Source organism: Carassius gibelio, chromosome A4 (genome assembly GCF_023724105.1).
Source record: "Carassius gibelio isolate Cgi1373 ecotype wild population from Czech Republic chromosome A4, carGib1.2-hapl.c, whole genome shotgun sequence".
Lineage (NCBI taxonomy): Eukaryota > Metazoa > Chordata > Actinopteri > Cypriniformes > Cyprinidae > Carassius > Carassius gibelio.
In genome coordinates this window covers 26178703-26202043 of record NC_068374.1, presented here as the reverse complement: position 1 = coordinate 26202043, position 23341 = coordinate 26178703, and the positions used below count along the sequence as shown (strand labels likewise).

Below are 23341 nucleotides of genomic sequence, written 5' to 3'. Positions count from 1 at the left end.
GGGTAAAATGTTTATTATGTAATATAAAAAAAGAAGAAAAGCCCATAAGGGAAGCTTATAACCGTGTATATGAGAACATTTTTTTCACTATTATGAGGTACGAGCTCAAAAATGATGAGAACGTTGTTGTTATTATTAGGCTGTTCGTTTCAATATTATTTAATTATTATGTTATTAAGAAAGACATTTTAACCAGAAAATATACTTTCAATCCTTAAAGTACACTTTTTGAGCCTCGGAGCGCCCCCCATTCCTAAAATTTGAACTATGCTGCCATTTTTTTTTTTTTTTTTTTTTTTTGGTATAAATACAGTGGTCACGAGATGTAGGCTGTTACACATAAACAGGTTTTGAAGGGAAATGTTTTACATAAAAAGATCCAGGTGCAAACGTTGTTTTAAAATTAGGTAACATCTAGTGATGCTTTATTATTATTATTATTAATGCTCAGAAACAGTATAGAATCAGTAATACACAATTAACAACAAATAAAAATGATAAACAATGGCAACAAAATACAAAATAAAATAAAGAAAGAAGAAAAATGTAGATGAAATGTACATTCCATCAAAGATAGGAAAAGAGTTACAAACAGATAAAAGTTTTTTAAAGACAACTGGACCGATGAAAGGTATAGCTCAAATTCTCTCATGAAAACAAAAAATGGTATTCTGTGATGTCATGATAATGCTGGGGTCATTACCTCTTTTAAAGGCAGGGGATACATTTCTGGAAAGACTTCCATAACATGGTGGATGGATAGATATATAGCTAAATATCTAATGATAAAGTATTATTAACTTGTCAAATACATGTGCATCTATTAACCAATCAATCCGTACATATTTATATGGTTTATTTATAGTCTAGTCCTTTGTTACATTTATATTACGTCAATCTGAAACTGTAATGCTTGTGATTGCCATTAATCACAGGTTGCTTGCTACACCTTAGATTATTTTATCTCGCTAAAAGCTATTCAAAATGAACATCGACAGTGAGCACACATTTTCATGAGTCGAAAACAGTAAAGCAAACACGAAAGCCTTTCTACCTTAAGTATTATCTTAGTGACACAGTAACGCAGTAGATGTAAAGCATTGTGAGTGTGAGTCATATAGTACCAGCATGCACTGCGAGAGTCTCTGAAAGCACAGGGGTGGGATCACCTGATAGCACTGAGAAATCGAATCACTTTAGCGAATCGGTTCGTTCGCACTGTTCACTTGAATGAACCGGTTCAAAAACCAATTCACTGATTTCCATCAATCATCGCTCATGTTAAATATTTCGTTAAATACTTATGTTTATATTTCCAGTGCACAGATGACACCAAATTTATTCACAGCAACTTTCACCCAGACTTTCAGACAGCCCCAATTTTTTTATTTGACAGCACATCTTTACATCTTTTTTTAATCTGTTGTGTTCCGCGTAAGAAATGTACACAGGTTTGAAGCCATACAAGATAAATAATCATACAATTTTCACATTTAAGAGAACCGTCCGCTCAAAATGCTCTGCGAATCGGTTCAGTTGAATCGCGAAAAAGAAGAACCGAGTGGTAAGAACGCTTGATTCGCGAATCGAACATCCCCACTGGAGGCGTAACCGTGCAGAACCTGAGCTTAAATCCTCACCCTGCGTTACTTTATCGCATTCACTGAATCTTCTCCGTCTCAGAGCAGCACCAGCAAGAGTATATAGCAATGGCCAATTACATTCACGTCCCAGAAGGCGCGCCTTTGGTTCCTAAATTAGACGTGACTCTAGACGAGCACGATTACAGAGCCGGAGCGCTGAAACTCATCAAAACGTTGAGACCTCACTGGAAACCTTCGGAGGTCAAAATGAAGGTAATTCTCGTGTCTCATTTTTTTTTTTGCCTACGATTCAGGTGCTCGCACGCTGGCTCTAACCGATGCACAAAGTCTGCATTCACCGACAGCAGCCGATTTGACGCCTTATATAATGCATAAAAGCGAAGTTAAGCGTGTTTCGCCTTCAAATCCCGAGCTGCGTCACCAGATGGACCCGTCGGCACCATGGCGCTTAGCAGAGACACGGCTGCCAATGCGAGCTGTCAAAGCACTTATGTTGTAACACTCTCATTCATGAAAAAATATAGCTCTTCGCTTCAATATATTTAATGCACCATTACGAGAAAATTAAAGCAACAGTATGAATGTAAAGTGAAACTACAAGGGGAAGAACGTGGGTGGTTGGATCTTTGGATGTTGTGTATTGACTTTTTTTATAGCTTATTTATTCCCTTAAACGAATTAAAATTAGTGTCTGTATTTATGTTATTACTATTTAAAAAAAATACTTTAGGTATTCCAATAATGAGTGGTTACTTTTTTACAATTCGTAATTAGTACTTATTTTTGAGATACTAGTACTAATTACATGAATCCTAATAATGACTAGTAATTGCTATGGTTAACAAATTTACATGTTTGGCTTTAAATTCTATACTGTAAAAAGTGGTAACCTTTAATCCGTACCTTAAAGAGGTATTACTACCTGATTAAAACTGTAAAACGTAGTTTTGTTGGTTTAAATGATGTATTTAGGTTGATTCAGCGATTAATAAATAATATTTAAAACCAGTTAACTTAAAGGTTACTATTTTGTTCAGTGTATGGAGAACTATTGACTTTCAGCTAGTATTACAATAGTTGCTGGTGTCTATTATAGTTGTACTAGTCACAAGGTGTAGGTACATTGTTACTAAGGTGTAAGTAATTGAAACTAGTTAATAGTAGGGATGTATGGTACCATTTTTTTCAGAACCAGTCTGATCCCAAAAATGTTGAGTATCGGCTGATACCGATTCTAGCACTTTAAAAAAAAAAACAATGTAGAATATCTATGTCTCTGTGTGTTGACTTTATCATCACTGATTTTTGTGTTAAATGCAGTCTACTTAATATAGACAACTTCATTATACAGAAAAATAACAAATGAAAAAATATATAGCTATAATCTATGAAAATACTATTATAAACTAGGTAAATGGATAATTCAGCAGCAAAGGTTACTCTAGAAAAATGGTCAGTGCCAATACTTATAAAATCTAAACATTTAGTGAAAAAAAAAACATTTAGTAGGGGAACAAATAAAAGTGAATATGTGTAGGACTAAAACTGGTATAATGTTATATATTGCTCTTTGTATTGTTGTAAAATACATTCATTTAAATTTCAGTTACTGTGCATGTGAAGAACAATTAATTGTGCTCACTATTCTGGTTTTGTGATCTAACAGACACCCTGTAGAAAGTAACATGATTTAGAAACCACACTAAACTCCAGCAAAATAAAGTCCTTTCATGCAAAACCATTGATCTTTTATCTACAGATCAAGTATAATAATAGGAACATTGAATAATCTTGGAGAGAGAGTTTCATTGTGGTTAACACCTGACACACAGTTTGAATACTGACTGAAAGATGACAGACAACAGCAGTGGAGAGAAAAGTTTATGCAAACTTGAATTTAACATTAAACAATGGAACAGCTTCAGAAGAATTGGAATATAGTGCATGGAAAATTTATGGTGCTTCACAATGTTTTTATGCCTTTAGTGTGGCTTAAAGATTACACAGAATATTATACACACAATTTTGGATTTGGATCGTTCTCCTCTTACCGATACCCGATCCGGCAGAAAATGGCAGTATCGGAGCCGATACCTACCGATACATAGTATCGGATCGGCACATTGCTAGTTAATGGTGTCTATTAAGGTTTAATTAGAACTTATCGGATATTAGATCCAATTTATGAAACCTGAAGGCACTGGAAAAGTTATATAAGACTTTTTTATTTTTATTTTCAATTACCGTTCACTGATGCTTTGTTGAATTATATAATGTTATATAATTATATAATGTAGATGTCATTTACTGTTCTGACAGATGTACAGGACAGATGAATGAAGTATAAGGACATTTTCTACCTGCGTTAGTGCCTTATGGTCATACAGCATCCCTCATTTTTAAAATGGCTCAAAGTCAATATTTGTGTAGGATAGTCAGTGTCAAGGCATTTGTTGCTATCCAGTCAAATTACTATAACACTATAGGTGTGTGCTTTCAGCTGACATGCAAAGACGTCTGTGACGGTGACATTACACTGCTCTGTTCACCCCAGAGCAATCTGCATTCATTAGGGCTAGGACAATAAATCGATGCAGTGAGATTTTCAGAATGCATCGCAATTCCTCTGGAATCGATTCTGAGTTTAGATTTTAACAGCAGATGGCGCTCTAATCTACTCTCAAATACTCATGAAGAGGAGTGCTAAAGAGCGCTTGTGCATTCGGCTGAGTCACGTAACGTTAATTTAAACTCAGCTCAGAATGCTTTTTTGACGCAAGATTAATGTAAACACAGCCCACTCTGAACACCCTTGTAATTCGCTTCAACCTTTTCAAATTGTATGAATTATTTTGGGTTCAAGTGTGTGTAAGAATTTGGAAACGAGCAGTAGGGCTGTGTGATATGGGGAAAATATCTAATTGTGATTTTTTTTGACAGATATTGCGATTGCGATTTGATTTGCGATTTTAAATTTGCAAAGCCAAGCTTGAAACCGGCTGGTTAGTAAGACTGTCACTGAAGACTGACAGTCAAGCATATGCTCAGGAACAGAGTAATATCGCATCCACATCGCAGGCGTTTACGATTAGGAAATCACAACATCTCAAATAGCGATTTCGTTTCGATTTTAATTAATTGCACAGCCCTAACGAGCAGAGTACGGCTTTTTCTAAAGCATGCAGTGTCATCTGCTGTTCAAAACTAAGCTCAGGATCAACTCAAGAAAGAATGGCTATGTATTCGGAAAATCTCAGAAACGATGCTTAATAATCTCTCGATTCGCGATTCATCGATTTTGTTTTCTCAGCCCTTGCATTCATGGATGATTAATACTGAGATGGGTGGAATCGAGAACAGTGGAGTACATCTATACACAAAGCCAAAATCTTCTTTAATGATTGAACAAGGCATCTCACAGAACTGCCTTTTCCAAGAACAAACATATTTCACATGACTACTCATTCTCCAAGAAGTTTTCAGCCTTTCCAGGCAAGCAGAATTTCAAGCAGTTTCTTAGAAACGTGGTGTGTACGAAGTCAGTTCCACTGATTACAGAACCGACATGTATTGACTATTGACTACGGCATTAACAATGTTTATTGTGATGGTTCAGGTTTCCGTTGCCTTGGTGTTGTTTAGTAATGTGAAGATAGCAATCTTTTCTTTAGCTGGGCACCAGGGGAGACACCTTGAATCAAGTTTTTCAAGTGCTACTACAGGCATTGAATCGAATGCTCCCTGCATTTGGGATTGCGAAAGGCCGAATGGACATTTCCATGAAGTCATTGGTAAATTATTGATGATTTTACCACAGAAGTTCACAGCTAAAGAGATTTTGAAGGATATCTGAAAAACATTGGAACTCACGGACAAAACATATACAGAAACCTGATATGTTCTTCAAAACATCTTCGTTGGTGTTGGACAGATAAAAAAGAAAGTCGTACACACTTTGGAGTGACATTACAGAATAAAGGATTACAGAATTTTCATTCTGGGCATTTTAAAACCATATAAGAACTCACTTCCCCATTACAGTGTAAACCCAAACATCCGAAGCCTCCTTCCGGTATAAAAAGTCATCAGTCTGTAATTATATATTAGTAAACTGAAGACTGTTTAGCCTAAGGTGTGGAACAGTGTTTCCTTGTATTAATAGAGTTGGTAGGGGTGTGTCACGTCGCTTGCATGTGGGAGGGAAACCAGATATGTATTGGGTTGTTTTCATCAACTTTGAAACAAAATTGAGTGCTCAGCACATGCCAGACCACTCTGACACTGGCAGAAATCAAATTCCAGACGTTTCGCCCACTGCCCGTCCTTCCCAAATAGTACAGATGATTGTGGCCTGGAATGCTTGGCGTCTCAAACACGCTCCTTTTTTACATTAGTGGACGATGTTAATTTGTTCAGCTCTGTCACCCTGAATACACCCACTTTTGATTCAGAATAAACTAAAAGTAATTTAGTTGTTTTGCCACACTAAGTTTGGTGATCAGTCGTTTTTTTATACATGTAAATATGAAGTTTCTCTTCAACTTATGTAGTGGAAAAAGGAACTTGAGGCATGTGATGCTGATCTTAACAATTCGTTTTTTAATGAACATCACTAAAGGTTAACCTCAAGCCATCTGAGTGAGCTGGAAGCGATGACCTCTCCACTTGTTTTCTTCCTCTTTCTGCAGTCTTTCACCGACGGTATCACAAACAAGCTGATTGGCTGTTACGTCGGCGGGGCCATGCAGGACGTGGTCCTGGTTCGGGTCTACGGGAACAAGACAGAACTGTTTGTGGACCGTGAGAACGAAGTGAAGAGCTTCCGTGTCCTGCAGGCGCACCGATGTGCTCCACGCCTCTACTGCACCTTCAACAACGGCCTGTGCTATGAGTTCCTACAGGGAGTGGCCCTGGAGCCCGAGCACATCCGTAGCCCTGCCATGTTCAGGTGAGCAACTGCGTGTTCTAATGGGATGATCATCCAATCATCCTTTATAATACTGAGCTAATTGATTCAGGATGACGTGACGGGGTGGAGATACCGGGGTGGAGATACCGGGGTTGATCTTCCAACTAGCCAGACATTTGTCACACAACCCCAAACTTACTAAGGCACAACTTACTAAGGCACAACCCAGTAATGCCTTAAGACATGAATGACGCACTACGCTTTCTCTCTCGCACTCTGACCCAGGCCTCCAGCCAATACTTGTCGGGTCTCAGACAGCTGTGAAAGAACAAGGCTACTGTGTTAGCAAACCAGTGACTAAAGTGTTGGCATTTAAATGCACTACTTCTCAGAAGTTTGCAGGAAAAAAAATTATACTTTTATTCAGCAATGCTGCATTAAAGCAAAATTGACAGCAAAGACATTTATAAAGCTACAAAGTTTTTTTTTATTTCAAATAAATGTTATTCTTTAGGACTTTCCAGTGGTTTTTCACATTGATAATAATAAGAAGTGTTTCTTTAGCACCATATCAGCATATTAGGATGATTTCTGAAAGATTATGTGTAACTGATGACTGGAGCAATGATGTTAGAGATTCGACTTTGCCTTTACAGTACATTAAAAAAAAAGATTATAATAGATAACTATTTGTAATAATATTTCACAATATAATACTTATTTTTGATCAGATAATTGCAGCTATGGTGAGCATAAGAGACTTTTAAAAGTCTTAAAAAATCCCAAACTTTTGTATATAATATACTGTAGAGCCACTCTAAAAAACCAAAACCTAAACCTGAAAATAAGACATTTTTATTTGTTTACAGGCACATTGCGAGGCAGATGGCAAAGTACCATGCCATACATGCCCACAACGGCTGGGTGCCCCAATCAGACCTCTGGCTGAAGATGAGCAAGTTCTTTTCTCTTGTTCCAACACACTTTGAAGACCCTGAGATGGACCAGAGGTGAGCTTTAATTTTAAGGATTGCATTGTTTTGAGACATGTTTTTTTTAGCAAAGCAGAACATGTAGAGTAACACACCCTTCGAGTATAATGTCTCTGGGCGATTTTAAAGCTGTCAGTACAGGGAGGTTTTTTTACATGCAAAACTGAGACATGGAGAATGTTGCTATGTGGATTGTTAGAGTGTCTGCCCTAGTCAAGTTTGAGTAAAAGTAATAGTTCTGGTATGTTTGAATTTAGGTATGTTAATTTTAATGCCTTAGAGGCACTAAAAGTTATTGCGTGACAACTGCTGGAAACAAATCAAACACCCATAAGTGTCTGTGCAGTTAGTTTGCTGTTTTTAAGATGTTTATCTTATTGAGTGAAGCAGGTTTGTGTACAGTGTGCCTTATTTGAATCACACTGGAACAGAAGAGCGCGTTTGTGTTTTCTGAATGCATGTATGTGTCGTCTGTTTCCAGGCTGAACAGTGAGGTGCCCAGCACCGCGTGTCTTAGAGACGAGATGATCTGGCTTCAGCAGAACCTTTCTAAACTGGGTTCCCCAGTCGTTCTGTGTCACAACGATCTGCTCTGTAAGAACATCATCTACAAACAACAGGAAGGTGAGTACAACAAACCCCACCGGTTTCCTTCAGCCACAGCGTATGTTTTCCCAACCCCCCCCTGCCTAAGGTAGGCTTACATTTAGTGTTTTCACCTCTGAAATATAGCATGGATGCCCTTTCCTAAAGGGTAGTACAATTAAATGATCATCCGATTTTAATCAAGGCAATCAGGAGAATCCACTGGTTTCCATAAAATGTGTTTTCTGTTCTTGAAATCAAAAGCAAATGTGTGTTTGTGTTTGCTTTGGGGAATGTTGTTGAATGCTGTGATGCTGTTTACTATCTTCATGATGTACAGACTGGCGACCGTCTGCCGCTACCTGGCCCACAGGATGGAGAGTGAATGCCAGTGTGACATTCCTGTTATGCGCAATGTTTTCAGTTCGTTCCTTTCTGCAAATATATTTTTCAAATGAGGAAGTTTTTCTATAAAACACAGTATCAGACTTTCATAAATATGCCCAGCTCAGGCCAAGGCACTTCAGCTTTATTTATACAATGACAAGAAAATATAAGGAAGGAAATTCAAAGCCTAATTTGAATAAAAGCAAGTCATTTGATCATTTTGAAGTTTCAGTAATACAGTATTTATTTATTATATGTGAATTAGACTAGGAAAATAAAAGTAATTTTTCTTTAGTTTGAGTGGATTTTTTTGTCATGTTCTCAGGTGCCAAACCTAAAATAAAGTACAATATTTTAATTATATTTATAAATAATATAATGAATAATTAATTATATATTTATTATATTACATATTTAGATATATAGATTTTTTCATATATTATACTGTAGTTGTTATTTAAAAATGTATATAATATATAAACATTATTAATTAAAATTCACTCAAAATCGACAGCATAACAGGAATGACCCACTTTTGAAGAGTAAGAGCATGAGAAAATGTTTGCTCTGCCACAGCAGTAGTGTGAGAATGTAGTTCCTGTCTCTCACTTTTTTTTTTTTTTTTTTTTTTTTTAAGTGGCTGCAACCGTCAAACTGATTACCAACAGCACGTATCGGTTGCCCTTAAGGTATCACTTGCCCCTAAAAACTGTTCTTGAAGCAGTAAATAATTGACAACAAGCGATTAAAGATTGGCTCATGGAAATCTGCTATGAGAACAGGGTTTGGAGGCAGCTGCGACCTTGGGCACTTAAACTTAGAGAGAGGAAGGAGGCTCTGTTTTGAGAAAAAAAGCCAAGCCACTTCCTCCTACTCGCTTTTAACACACAAACCAAGGGGTGGGAGGAAGTTTTCACAGTAAAATGTTTAAGTTTTTGACATTCCTGCTCACTCAGCCCCCTCCCCTTCCCGGTGAGACCTATAGAAGCCAAGAACAGGAGTGTTATGCAATAGGCCAGCCTTCCGAGCTCGTACCTGTTTTTGTTTTTCTTGCCTTTCGTTGACACTTAGGGAGTCAGATAAGTCTGAGAGTCCCACAGGCTCGACCTGCACAGGAAGCCACTGTGGCATTTGCATAGAGCCAGTAACTTGGGTCCTCACTGGCTGGCTAATGGACCAATGGGGATGCTGTGTGGTGGGGGTGTGCGTTTATGAGATGAGCCGTGTTTGTTCTTAACGGGGGAGGCGCCCAATGGCCTCTCTGCAGTGAAGCTGTGTGTGTTCTGTGACAGATGTGAGTTTGCCCAAATCTCTTCATCTGCTGCACAGGGCTATAGCCACTGACTGGAGGTGTTCAGTGTGTCCCGCTAGGACGCCACCGGGCCCGGTAACCACCTCACGTGTCTCTTTCTGTAGACCAACACTTCTGTCCAATGTCAATCAAACTTTTTTCTACACACCAGGAGCTCTAGAGCACTGGGAATGCAAGGCAACGTAAAGTCAAACACACATTAGGTGCAATAATGTGCATTTAAAAAACTAGGCAGTGATTTGTCATATATTATACTGTATTTGTATACATATATATATATATATACATACACACGCATTACACATTTGTAGAGTAAGTGGAGTAAGGCTTTGTTTTCAACACTGTCTACATCACCTGACTGATCAAGTCACTGCTTGCTAGATCACTGCTATACAGACTATGTGCCATTAGATGGCAACATTGCCCATTTTCTCTCCTTTACCTCCTCTGTCCTTCCAACCCTGTGGTTTTACAGTACAGCCGTTTCCGTATTTTTTATTTTATTTTGCATTTTGCATTTTATAATGCTGTCAACTCTTATCTAACCTGATTTGTTTATCCATTTCTGCTCTATTCACTTTTATTTTACTCTCTTTTTACTTTTACTGTTTCCTGAAGACTGTTTATGCGAGGTGCTCTTTCTGTCACCAGTAACGAGATTTCCTGGAAAACTTGGAATAACTTTGCCCACTCACTAATAATTTGTATTTAAGCCGGAATCATTGTTTGTTTTCAGTTGAAATATATATATATATATATATATATATATATATATATATATATATATATATATATATATATATATATATATATATATATATATATATATATATATATAAATTATAATACACATTTTCCTTTAAACTAAAAAATCAAAGAACGTTGCAAGTTTTCCACTTTTCTTCTCAGCAGACTCATGTAAATGGTGATTCATCAATTAGATAAACTTTTTATTTTTTTTAAATTGATAACATAAGTAATTTTATTTTGAAAAGATGATCATAATTTGTAAATCATTATAAAAACTTTAAACGTGTTGTTTTTAATTGCTTGTGTTGAAATATTGCACTTTTCAGAATAAAGAATCAATTTCATTTACCCCATACACTTAAAAACTAATACATTATTGAATTATTAAAATCATGAAATGATGATCATGATTTTGATGGTCATGTTTAGTTATGATGGAAATGATACCTGATGTGGTAAGATGGGTATAGTGAACATCAAAATTATAATGAAGAATGTTGCATCATGATCTGAAAGTAGGTTTTTTGACATCATTACCAAAATAGTCAGTATTTGAGAATTTTAATCCATAAACAGTATCTTTTCAACCGTTCAAAAGTTAATTGAGCGCGCAATGTTGTGTCCACACACAAAAAAATCATTCCCATCACGCACAAAATCAAAATCCTATCATTAGAGGATGTGAAAAATATTTTACATGAAATGAAACCGTGTGATAAAGTTTCATTTTTCAAAGTTACCCTAATTGAAGAATCACCCATATAACATGCTGTTTTTTCCACATGCATGCTATAAGTGCATGAAATCTGTCCCTGTGTCTTGTTCACATCATCATTTGTTTATTCTTTCTCGTCTTGCACCAGAATGCAAATCCTTACTCCTTTTTTCCACATTTGATTTGATAAGTCACTTAAATTGCAGATAATGCCCATTGTAGTGTTGGTTTGCTAATACAGGCAATAGATTGTTACAGTAAAAAAGAACAAGGGTTATTAAGAAGACAATGCCCGTGTGCTTTTCTAAACAAATTGCTATTTGTTTCCCCTCCTGCAGGAAATGTCAAATTCATTGACTACGAATATGCTGGGTACAATTATCAAGCCTATGATATTGGCAATCACTTCAATGAATTTGCAGGTAATGCTCTATGAACACAAATTAAGCCATTGGATAGAAGAGTAAAGAACCTGCTTAACCAAGTGGGTGTGGCCTTCTTGTGATTGACAGGTCTGAATGAGGTGGACTACACCCTGTATCCCGGGCGAGAGCTCCAGTTGCAATGGCTCCAGGCCTATCTGGAGGCCTACAAGGAGTACAAATCCCAGGGCACACAGGTGTCCAACACTGAAGTGGAGGTGCTGTACGTGCAAGTCAACCGCTTCGCCTTGGTGAGTCGAAACTGGATTCATCTGCCACAGTCTGGAATCGTGACGCACTTCCATCCATCTGCACCCTGCCAAATTAAACATCAGACATTGGTTTTTTCAATGTAATTACTTTCTTTAATGACACGCAGCATTTTACAAAGTAAACTGGAACATGGTGAGCAGTTTAACTATTTAGCAGGTAGATGGTCTGCATTAGGGCCAGTGGAGACGAAGGTATGAATAATGATTGGAAGATGTCAGGGAAGAAGCCTTGAGATCCTTGCAGGCGTCGACCTCTGGGTGTTTGTGTGCGCACAGGTCATTCTTCCACAATCAAGTAGCACACCTGCCCTTTCTTGACAATGATGTTTACTTTCAGAGGAAAACTAATTTAATATCTAGTTTACTCTCACCGTTCAGTCTTTTGGGATCAGCAGACGTGTTAAAAGCAGGGCAGACATTTTTTTAATTTCAAGTCTGTTAGGGGAAGAAGAGAAAGAGAAAACATAATCATCCTCTGGCTCTCGGTTATGGGGGCGCAGTTTTCTCTCCTGTCCCTGAGAGGGACCTTGAGAGACGCTAAAACAAACGCCAGAGGAATGCCACAGTGTGGGGCTTAATGATAACAGATGTGCGTTGCCTTTGTGATTTGTTGCCTTTCACTTTGGATTCCTTTTTCTTGCAGCTTTAATTGAAAAAGAAAATAGAAGAGTCCTTAAAAATATGGGTATATACTGATTAAGTATCATGTTAACGCACCGTAAACAAATTAAGCCAATATTATGGTTTCTAGAAGTTGAAGGCAGCTGGCGTAGCTTTTAATAATCAAAATGTTATATTCTCATCATTCATTTATATCTATATTATATAATGTAGATGATATAATAGTAAACAAAGGTGATTCTGAATAATATCAGACACAGTTGTGAAAGTTACAAAGATGAAATCAATAGAAAATTGCCAGAAACTGTTTATACAATTATTTATAAGCTTTGCACACCAAAGTTGAGTCAGTCAAATGATTTTCTTTCAATAAAAATGAATACATTTAATCGGCAAGGGTGCATACAGTTGATCAAAAGTGACACTAAAGACTTTGTTTATCAGAGAATCCTGAAAAACTGTTTCCACAGAAATATTAAGCAGCTGTTTTCAACATTGATAATAATAATAAGAAAAGTTTCATGAGCAGCAAATGATTTCCGAAGGCTCATGTTACACTGATGACTGAAGTAATGGTGCTGAAAAAAACAGCTTTACTATCACAGGAATAAATTGTTATATAATAACTATATTATATTGAAATAGAATACAGTAATATTAAATAATGTTTCAAACAGTATTTTCGATCAAACTAAATGCAGCCTTGGTGAGGATAATGGACTTCGTTCAAAAACACTAGAAAATCTTACCCAGACCTTTGAACAGTAGTGCATTTTACATCAATTCATAACTGTATAAAGTAAGAATTTAATTGAGTTTATTGAACTAATATTTCCCCCAAAAAAATCTCTATATATTTCAAGGACTGTGTATTCATTTTAGATAGACGTGGGTGTGTGGCACCCACTGAAGCTCTGCTTTATTATGTTTGCACACCATCCTCACATGCCTAGCCAGGAGACTTTTATGAAAGATGGTCTGAATATACTCCGAGATTGTGTCTGAGGGGATTCAGCACCCTTGGCTCTGGCAGAGGCAAACATTTATTCTGTGCAGTTGAGCAAAAAACACAGAGGATAGAGACTTTATTATAGGCCAGCAGACAAATGATCTTTACTCACATGATGGCAGGAGTGATTCAGTCTCTTCAGAGGGCTTTTATATAAATGCCACATTTTATAAGCTTTTACATCACTGTCAGTGATCCAGAATCAACACCGATAACTTCCATGCAGTTATCGTTTTTTCCCTTTTTTTAATGGGTACACTAAAAGGAAACCGTCTTTGCTTAGAAAGGCGTGGGTCAAATGTTTCCAAGCAACAATACAACATGCAATCTGTCCCAGTGAACTCCAGTGTCAAGGTGAATCTCACAGAGCCTGTCGAGAATATTCCTTAGTCCTATTTTCCCCTGAAATCAAAATAGAAAATCAAGAGCATTTGGTGTTTATTAAAGGAAGCCTCTTTTTTTTTTGGGAACATTGAGATCTGGGCATTGAGAGATTGTTTTTTTTTATAACTGTTAAGCATCTGCCTCCTGCAATGTATATCAAATTTGCATTAATGTAATCAGAACAAATTATATATTTGTAGATCATTTGAAATATTAATACATTAAGGCAGTATTTTTTGCACTACATTTAAATTACACTGATTCTAATTAAAATAAATATGCCTGGTTTGTGGTTTTGAGGATAGATTTTTCCAATGATTTATTTATTTATATATAGACACAGAGTTACTGGAAATAGGCTTCTTTCATATACATTCATCTTAGTTAAAATTAAAATTAAAGTAAAATAGCTTAGTTTTTCTTCTTTTCAAAACATTGATATGAAAAAAAACAAAAAACAAATATATATATATATATATATATATATATATATATATATATATATATATATTTATTTATTTATTTATTTATTTTTCCTTTTGGGGTACAGTATGATTTTATTTATTTATGTTTATTATTATTATGATTTTTTTTGTCCTCGGTAACCTGATATATTCCTCTGTGAAAAAGTAAAAAAAAAAAAAGTCTTAATTTTTCCTCATGGTCTTTGTTTTTTTTTGTTCTCCCCAGGCATCTCATTTCTTTTGGGGACTGTGGGCATTAATCCAGGCTCAGTACTCCACTATCGACTTTGACTTCTTGGGGTAAGTTTTCACTTTTGAACAACACCGAACAGCATCCATATAATCAAGACTGAAACTATGTATGCTCATTCTCGGCCACCATATTTGTTCTTGCAGATATGCAGTTCTCCGTTTCAACCAGTACTTCAAGATGAAACCAGAGGTGATGTCACTGCTCCTTCCAGAATAATCTCTCAGGTCATGGCTTGTGCTACTCTCGAGAAGGGCTCCCCCTGGTGGACACAAGAACTAGCTGGAGACCTCTTCAATTTGTAGACCGAACACTGCACTTACTTGTCTGAACACATTATATTAGATAAGCCCCATCTCTGAACTCAAAGTTGGTTTAGCGTTGTAGAAAACCAAGCACTTAAGCCACCCTCCTCTCTTTAATGTGGCGATCAAGAGAGAGGGTCACCCCTGTGCCCTAGTCCATTTTAGTGATATTGCCAATAGAGGAAGCAAAAACTGACACACAGATGGCTTACTCTGGAGCCTCCACTTGCCAATGTATGTGACGAGCGAGCCCTGGAGAATTTCAAATAAAGAAAAGCTCCCAGATACCGGTCCTCCAAGGACAGGGAACCTCCCTCAACAACAATTATTATCTGAAGTCAGAGAGGAGGGCTGCTGGGTCTGTTCCCAGCAACTAACTGTTCTCACCCTAAAGGTCATTCCTGCTTGTTTACACACCTTTTAATGAGAGAAATCAGTGTACTGTAAGATCATGTAGGGTTTACTGTATGGATAGTCACTGATTCGGTCTAAACGGGGAACTTCTGGCCTGTCTGTTCCTTTAAGTGTTGTTCCTGGCACAGCCGCGGTAAGATGCGTAATTCGGGGACCAATAGAAGCTTCGTTGTTCGTTTCTGGCAGACGATTCCTCCCCCCGTCCTGTCACTGTGAACCACTGTATAGCGCATTCATAAAGTTCTTCATTGTTTTCTCAGCGTGGTGCTTGAAGAAAGTAGCCAAGGCTACGACGAGCCTGTAGCTAATCTGAAGCCCACACCAAAGTGCTGATATTTCTTGCTTGTACATTACAGACAGTGTATTTTTCCACAGTAGAAATAACGTGGTAATATTTACGTCACATGGTGGTTTTGTACTGATTTAAGTGGCGCTGTTAAAGAGGTGGCTCTTTTTCTGGGAGGTATCCGTGAACTTGTTGTAATGGATGTATTTCCTGGAAGCCTTAATGATGGTATCGCTTTCTGAATGCACTACTAAAGCTTTTGTATTCGTACTCCCCATCCGCCTAGCTAACTGACAGGCCTTTTTGCACAAACTGACTGCTTTAAGAACAAAACCAGTCCTCAGATCACCGTGCGATGGGCCGCTCTTTCTGCTTTAGGACTAGTTTAACTGCACATGGTGAGAGTAGAGATAATGCTTTATTTAGCAGGGTCCCTCCACAAGCCGCTCCACACAGTAATGGTGTAGTAGTTTATTCATATTAATCTGGACTTGAAATGAACAAAAATGCCCTATATAAATATATCTATTACCCCACTGTTCAAAAGTTTGGAGTCAATGAGATTTGATTTGATTGATTTCTTTATTTATTTTAGAAAGACATTAATACTTTTATTCCGTTCTCTCCTTTTTATTCATTAAAGAATCCTGAAAGTAAATCAGTTTCCACAAAAATATTTAGCATCACAACTGGGTTTAACGTTTATGTTAAGAAATGTTTCCTGAGCACCACATTATTATATTAGACTGATTTCTGAAGGATCGTGTGACACTGAAGACTGGAGTAATGGCTGCTGAAAAGTCATGGTTATGGTTTCTACATTCTGATCAAGTAAATGTTGCCTTAGTGAGATTGAATCTTCTTTTAAAACTGTTAGAAAATCTTCCTGACCCCAAACCTTTCAACATTTGGTTTCATAATATTTTGTTCTAGGCTGATCTAGTGTTGTGTTTAGACACAATGGTGACCACTCCAATCAACCAATTCATTTAAATTATTTGACAAAATATCTTGGAGAGAAAAAAAAATAGCCATTATGAATATAAAAAAATGCCACTGAAATCAATTCCAGTTAGTTTCAGATTATGCTCAGGACACTTGAACAATATAGTGTAAAGTGTGACCAAGCTTTTTCTTTTTCTCCCAAAATTTCTGGTGCAAACCTTAGCTCTGAGACTTGCCTTTGCACCGCCTGGCCACCCTCATTTACCTCAGTTTCCTGTGTCAGTTTGCCTATACTACAAACAACCATGTATAATTCTGTAAATACTAGAAACTGTGAATTTCAGGTTGTTTTATAGTATTTTGATGTATGCTTCTTTTTCTATGCCAGTTCTTTTGTAACGGTCAAGGTTGCACCTTGATCATGTTTTTGAACTGTCAAAGACCACACAGAATGCTACATTTTCCTTTTTTATTTTATTTAATACACCAGAAATGTTCATCAAACATCTAGTGGAAAAACTCACTCTTTTAACAGTCTATAACTGATTTGCACTCTTTAGCATTTGTAGAAAACCGAAAAGTGATGCATGGTTCCACCTTTCAGGCAATGAAGTGCTTCTGGTGAACATCAAACGTAAAGGACTGCCTCATGCAAGCATCTACTGGCAGTTTTTAATGTAGGTGTATATGTACAACTGTAAACATACTGTAAAAGAAAATCTTGGCTTATTATTAAACAATGCCTGTTGTCAATAACTAACCAGAGATAGTCTTTTTCTAAGAAGAACTGTTTAAGTAGATTTAATAATAATCCGGGGATTCAATCCTGAAGTGTAGCATAGATTCTGTAACAAATCTGAATAGAAATAAAATTGAATGAAATTAAAAAGTTCTTGGTCTTGATTTCCCGTTCTGCTTACCAGAAAGAGATTGCGTCATAAAAACAAAATGTGATGTGGTTAACCTTCATGTTGTAGTTGGATCATTTTGGACTGGGAACACCAAATTAATTTAGGGAAAGGATTTTCAGCGCAGCACAATGGTTAAAACTGTAAAGTTACACTGAGTGATGGATTAAGCCACCATTTTTTTCCTTCTCAAAGGTATTTAACAGCAGCGATTTGGGGGGGTGGGGGGAACCATGCCTGTGTTTTATGCTACGGAGTGTTTCCGAAAGAAATAATTATAACAGTGCTCCAGTTCAGACTGTAATTGAATTAGTTCCAGTCCCTCCAGCGACTTCCACCAAGAGCTCTGCATTAATTACCAAATTCAATATCTGTATTCACGCCTCAACTTATTTCCATTTTACAAAGGTCAAATTACAAACACTTGTCTGAAATAATTACAAGTGTGCGAGATGCACAACATATCGACATATTAGCACAATTCTTGTGCCTAGTTTACATAAAATAATATGAGCAAAAACATATAGTTTGTTCCCGACAAACACCTCTACAATCGTTTGTCATTGAAAGCGAGATGCATCAAACCAAAAAGCCCATGCACACTGCACACATCTATTCATGCCTCCGATTTTTTTCCACAACAGGTGTTAGACATGGACTAAATGACTGAAAAAGCTTTAAAGCAGCTGAAGGCGGAACAGACCAGACAAAGCTCGCATTCACAACATCTCTTTTAACACACCGCAGGAGGGTGTAATAAAGCCATACACAGTTATGGGAGCGTGTCTCATAGAGACAAGGTCATGATAATACAGTTTGAGGAATAAGGATGTAAAAGCCGCTGGGTTTGTGAGTCACAAACAATGTGCAGTGGGTCAGGACGTTCATTCATCTTGATTAGATGTGCCAACCTAATTACAAGCAGAGGAAACAGTAATTAGCACAAGTCTCACCTCGTTAATCACAAAAGACTTCTTCAGTCTATTTTTATCTGATTAATGGCTCTTTAAACATGGGGTGGGGTATATAGATTTGGGGTAATTGTACTCAGCTTGCACGATCTAGTTTTATTTCACTTTAACCTCATTAGTTTCATTGTTTAATGGGAGCTCTTGTTGTAGCTAATGTGTGGATCTTCACAATGAGATGACTGTAATAGGCCGATCTGATGTTTTGAGGATGTTAATGAAGACTGTTTCGTTTATGGCTAGCAGCATTTGAATATACAGGTCACATATGGCTGTGTGTCAAACCTAAATCACATTATGAGGATTCATGACTAGTAAAAATTATTAAGATAGGAATGACATGGAGTAAAACTTAATAGATAACGCCATACTAAGCTGATAAGTCACATAAGACAGTTGTTTTGTATGACAACTTTTTGGAAATGGTATGTTTAAAGTAATGTGCACACATTTGCCTATATTCCCAGAACAGAATTCTGAACCTAAATAAAAACCAGGTTCAGAGTTTTATGGCCCCCAAAAAAAGGCAAATGATATATGAGCAATCCCTCTGGAAAAACCTTCTCTGGAAAAAGAACTGTAATGTTCGGTCTAAATACTGGGAGTGCTACTGAGGTGAAGACTCATTTTGCGAAAACAGATGACTGACATCTACTGATGCAACTAGATAAAGTGTAATAAAAAAGTCCACTAGACTAATGGAGACATAAATAACATAAAATCTAAAAACTGACAGCCACAAAAAAAAAAAAAAAAAAATGGATTTGCCAGTAATGTTTTGCCTTAAAACAAGTCTACAGCATCAAAATGGTGTGAATGCTTTAAATGGACAATATATATATATATATATATATATATATATATATATATATATATATATATATATATGGTTTCACAATTAAAATCAGTGGAGTCCAAAATTTATTTTTACTGTATTGAAAGAAAAAAAAAAACATCAAAGTGCCTTTTATAAGTCATATAGGCTATGGAAGAACATGACGGTGAGTAAATGATGACAGAAATTAAATTTTTGGTAATCTATCGCCTTAAATGAATATGGTTTGATCCTATCCAGGTGCATTTTGACAAATTATTTTCATCAAAGCACTCAAAAGTCATTGTTGTCAGCTAATAAATAAGTCATTGTACAATGAAAGATTGCAGCGGAGAAACATCTGGCAACAGCAGGCCGCTGGAGTGTTTGTGTATAGCTACAGATGTGGAACAGTTCCAGCTCAGATTTACAACAAAGACTACATGCAATATGCGGCGTAATGGCCCGGATCAAAGCCCTAAACTGAGAAGCTAAAGATCACGAAACAGATTAACTACTCGCGCACAATACGGACAGCTGTTCGTAACCATGAGAGCTAAAGATATTCCCTCAGATTAACAGCGATGACAATGCCAGCAGCTGCTGCTAGAGCGGATAATAACAATAGACGGGCGAGCGGACTAAGAAGATGGAGAAAAACATGTGCTATCATGACAAAGGGGTTGACAGACTCAAACGCTTTACATCCCACAATCTCTGAGGATCAAACAGGCTTTGTATCAGCGCGACGCTTACGAGAAAGCTCCAATACTAATCTTGCCGTTGCTTTTCTCTGAGCAAATCCTGACTGTGATAGTGTTGTTACAGGCCTGCTTGTCTGTGAAACGAAAATGATGGAGTAAACGCCATTAATTGTCAGTTCTCAAAGCAGGAACAAATCAGCCTAGGACAATGTCAGTGTTCAGTTAAGCACTGTCGACTATGGGAAGCTTCCTGTGTGGTCTCCGCTGATAGATTTACTGTTGTTATCAATAGTTCGGTCAATTGATAATGTTTTACTCACATACAGCCTATATCCAATGCATCACAAGCACAATACATGCAGACCAAGCATAGCTGTCAACCCTCCCGTTTTTTCCGGGTTTCTCACGTATTTTAGGTCTTTTCCCGCTGTCTTCCCGTTTTAGTATTTTCCCGTAAAATATCCCGTAATTTTACACTATGGGTTAACTCAGAACACGCATCTATCTGTGTCTGTGAAGTGGCTTGCACTTGGGTTGCTTGACCTCCAGTACAGCAGGTGGCAGTAGCTTAGGCCACCATCGAAGAAGAAGACAGTTACAGCGGCGCCAGCGGGCGGGAGGAAGAGGGCAAAAGTAGCGGGAAGTGAACTTCGAGAGAGTAGATGATGTGCGATGATGGATTAGGACGCCGAATGCCAAAATCACTGAATTAATCGCCAACCAAAATTATGTCGATATTTGAGTAAATGGGAGTCCACCTTCCACTACCTGACAAGCAGCCATGTAGGTCCAAATTATGCCTACTGCAAAATTTGTCGTTGTCGGGAAAAACGACGTTTCTCAGCACAAAATTATTATTAATATTAAATTATTATTAATATTACCTTGTTCATAAATAAATCACTTTTAACATATCAATTGGTCTGTCATTCTTTAATATATATTGTGTAGTTATAAACTCTTTAGACTGTTAATGATTAGTGCTTTTTTTTAAGTTTGTGGATAAGAATCGTGTAAAAAAAAATCCCTTATTTTGGGGATGGATTCCGGGAAATGTCCCTTATTTTCAATGTTCAATGTTGACAGCTATGAGACCAAGTCTTTTCATTTCTATGAGATTATGGGACTAGTTTGTTTTCTTTATTGTCTTTTACACTTTAAAAAGGATTCTTTAAAGTTTAAAGTTAAATACACTCACACACTCGCACGCACGCACACACACACGTTGGTATATGTGGTTTATGGGGACTCTCCATAGGCGTAATGGGTTTTATTCTGTACAAACTGTATTTTCTATTGCCCTACCCCAACCTTACACCTAAACCTAACCCTCACAGGAAACTTTGTGCATTTTTGGATTTTCAAAATAACTAATTCTGTATGATTTATAAGCGTTTTGAATTACGGGGACACTAAAAATGTCCTCATAAACCACCTCATCATTGTAATACCTGTGTCATACATATGTCATTATACAAATTTGTGTCCTCTTTAACCACAGGAACAAGCTCACACACACACACACACACACTTTTTTCTATCATGTTGGAGACTTTCCACTGACTTCTATTATTATATAAAACCTAACCCTCACTGGAAACATTTTGCATAGTATTTTCATCAGACATCATTTTGAATGCTAATTAAGTCATTTTCCTTGATGTAGGTTTAGGTTTAACTGTACTCAAGGGACATTCGGTTCACACTAAAAATGCAACATCTGACCCAAACACACTAGAATATGAGACAAACGCCATTTTCTCCTGATACTCCACATGCAAATGCTCCATTCATGACTGCACACAAAGAGTCATGTGCTTGACCCTTATTTCCTAATGTTCCTAATGGCATTACCTTTGGGGTCAGAGGTCATCAGAGACAGGTCTATGGGGTGTCAGTAACGTTGTGCAGTGGGCCATTAATTATGATCATGCAAGCTTCCTGCCAGAATCGTAGTAAAGGTAAATTTCAAAACATTAGATTTTTTTTTATTTAGTTGATTTTTTTTTTATTTAGTTAATTTTATTTATTTATTTATTTTTTTTGCTGTTTGTGTATTTTTAACTCCAGAGAAGCCTGCAGTCATTTGTATCGCCGTCCGTAAAGGGCAAGTTTCTTATTAGTTTATTAATCATTCTGTCTTAAATCAGCATACATTTCAAACTCAAATAGATAGGATAAAACTGGATGATGAATGCTGACTATTTAAAGCAGACTATATTGTTATAAATCTAATAATGTAATGAATGGTGCATGCGTTTCTGCGCCACAAAAAAAGGCCAATAGATGGCAGCAGTGTGCTGTCCATGGCTTAGAGTTAAAAAGGGCCTCTTTTTATGATAAAAATGCTCTGTGGTATATGACTTTCAGCTACAGTAACTGCAAGATCTGCAATTCCTTATGTCATATAAGTGCATATAATGAGCAGCTGGATGGCAGTAGAACTGAGGTGAGTTTCTTCTGTATAATCATGATCGAGCAAAAATAAAATTAATATTTGTGTTTTAAATTAAGAAATATAAACAGATTATATGATATATGTTCAGCAGTGTTCAGTAAAGTCTTTATTTCTAGTTTGCTATGCAGTTTTTAAGGCCTCAGAAGTTTTTGAAAATACAATTAGAAAATTATTTGTCATGCCACAGGATCATTAAAGTAATAAATAAATAAATAATATTCATTTATTTTACAATAATATACATTATGACAAAAATATCAATCCTATGTCATTTTTTTAAAATTCCTTTATATTTTATTCATTCTTTTAAAAGGTGATTAAAACACTATTCAAGCTTTTATTATTATTTTGCAAAAGACTATACTAATTTATGTGGTAAACACATTTTGAATGTCTTGACAATTTACATAACACATTTTATAATTGATAAAGTACATCTTACTGTTTTAATCATTTTTGCATTTAATTAAATACTTTTGAATTGTAAATTGGAGATAATGTTTTCATCATATACAGCAATGTACCTGTAATTCAGAATATGCTTTCTCCCGCTCTTATGAAAAAATATATAATTTGATGTAGTTCATAATAATATATTATTAGGCCATATTAAAGGGACATGTTTAAATTTTCCTCCCTCCAGGTTTTTAACACATTAAATGAAGAATGAAGTCATTCTTGAAGCAGGAAAACACTGTTGTATTATTACAGCAATGTGTTTAGTCTCTGTAGCTGAAAGTGACAGAGTTTTTCGGAGGTGTTACAGTACGACTTGTGTGCTTTGCGAGTCAGTGGGACAATAGGTCATCTGTGCCCCACACAAGAAGGCGGAGACGTCATCGCCAGGGAGACTAAACTTCTCA

The 23341-nt window shown here is 36.7% G+C and overlaps 1 protein-coding gene across 3 annotated transcripts; it reads left to right on the top strand.

The window, feature by feature from the left end:
• Positions 1-1627: 1627 nt before the first annotated feature.
• On the top strand, positions 1628-17515 carry etnk1 (ethanolamine kinase 1). Of its 3 annotated transcripts, XM_052578713.1 has the most exons (8): positions 1635-1856; positions 6293-6552; positions 7383-7523; positions 7987-8129; positions 11593-11676; positions 11767-11927; positions 14653-14726; positions 14823-17515. In XM_052578713.1, exons 1-8 carry the CDS (start codon positions 1710-1712, stop codon positions 14893-14895), a joined length of 1083 nt encoding a protein of 360 aa, XP_052434673.1. In that variant the 5' UTR covers positions 1635-1709; the 3' UTR covers positions 14896-17515. The 3 variants fall into 3 exon arrangements, with proteins under 3 accessions (XP_052434682.1, XP_052434692.1, XP_052434673.1); XM_052578732.1 differs by lacking the exons at positions 14653-14726; positions 14823-17515 and adding an exon at positions 9770-9864 and having other exon boundaries at positions 1629-1856; positions 11767-11916; XM_052578722.1 differs by lacking the exons at positions 11767-11927; positions 14653-14726; positions 14823-17515 and having other exon boundaries at positions 1628-1856; positions 9770-11669.
• The last annotated feature ends 5826 nt before the right edge of the window (positions 17516-23341 follow it).

Bases quoted from the DNA above. Each gene is read 5' to 3' on its own strand.
- etnk1 (XM_052578713.1), top strand. From the start codon at position 1,710: ATGGCCAATTACATTCACGTCCCAGAAGGCGCGCCTTTGGTTCCTAAA. The intron at 1,857-6,292 runs GTAATTCTCGTG...CTCTTTCTGCAG, and splicing joins CTTCGGAGGTCAAAATGAAG to TCTTTCACCGACGGTATCAC. The intron at 14,727-14,822 runs GTAAGTTTTCAC...TTGTTCTTGCAG, and splicing joins ATCGACTTTGACTTCTTGGG to ATATGCAGTTCTCCGTTTCA.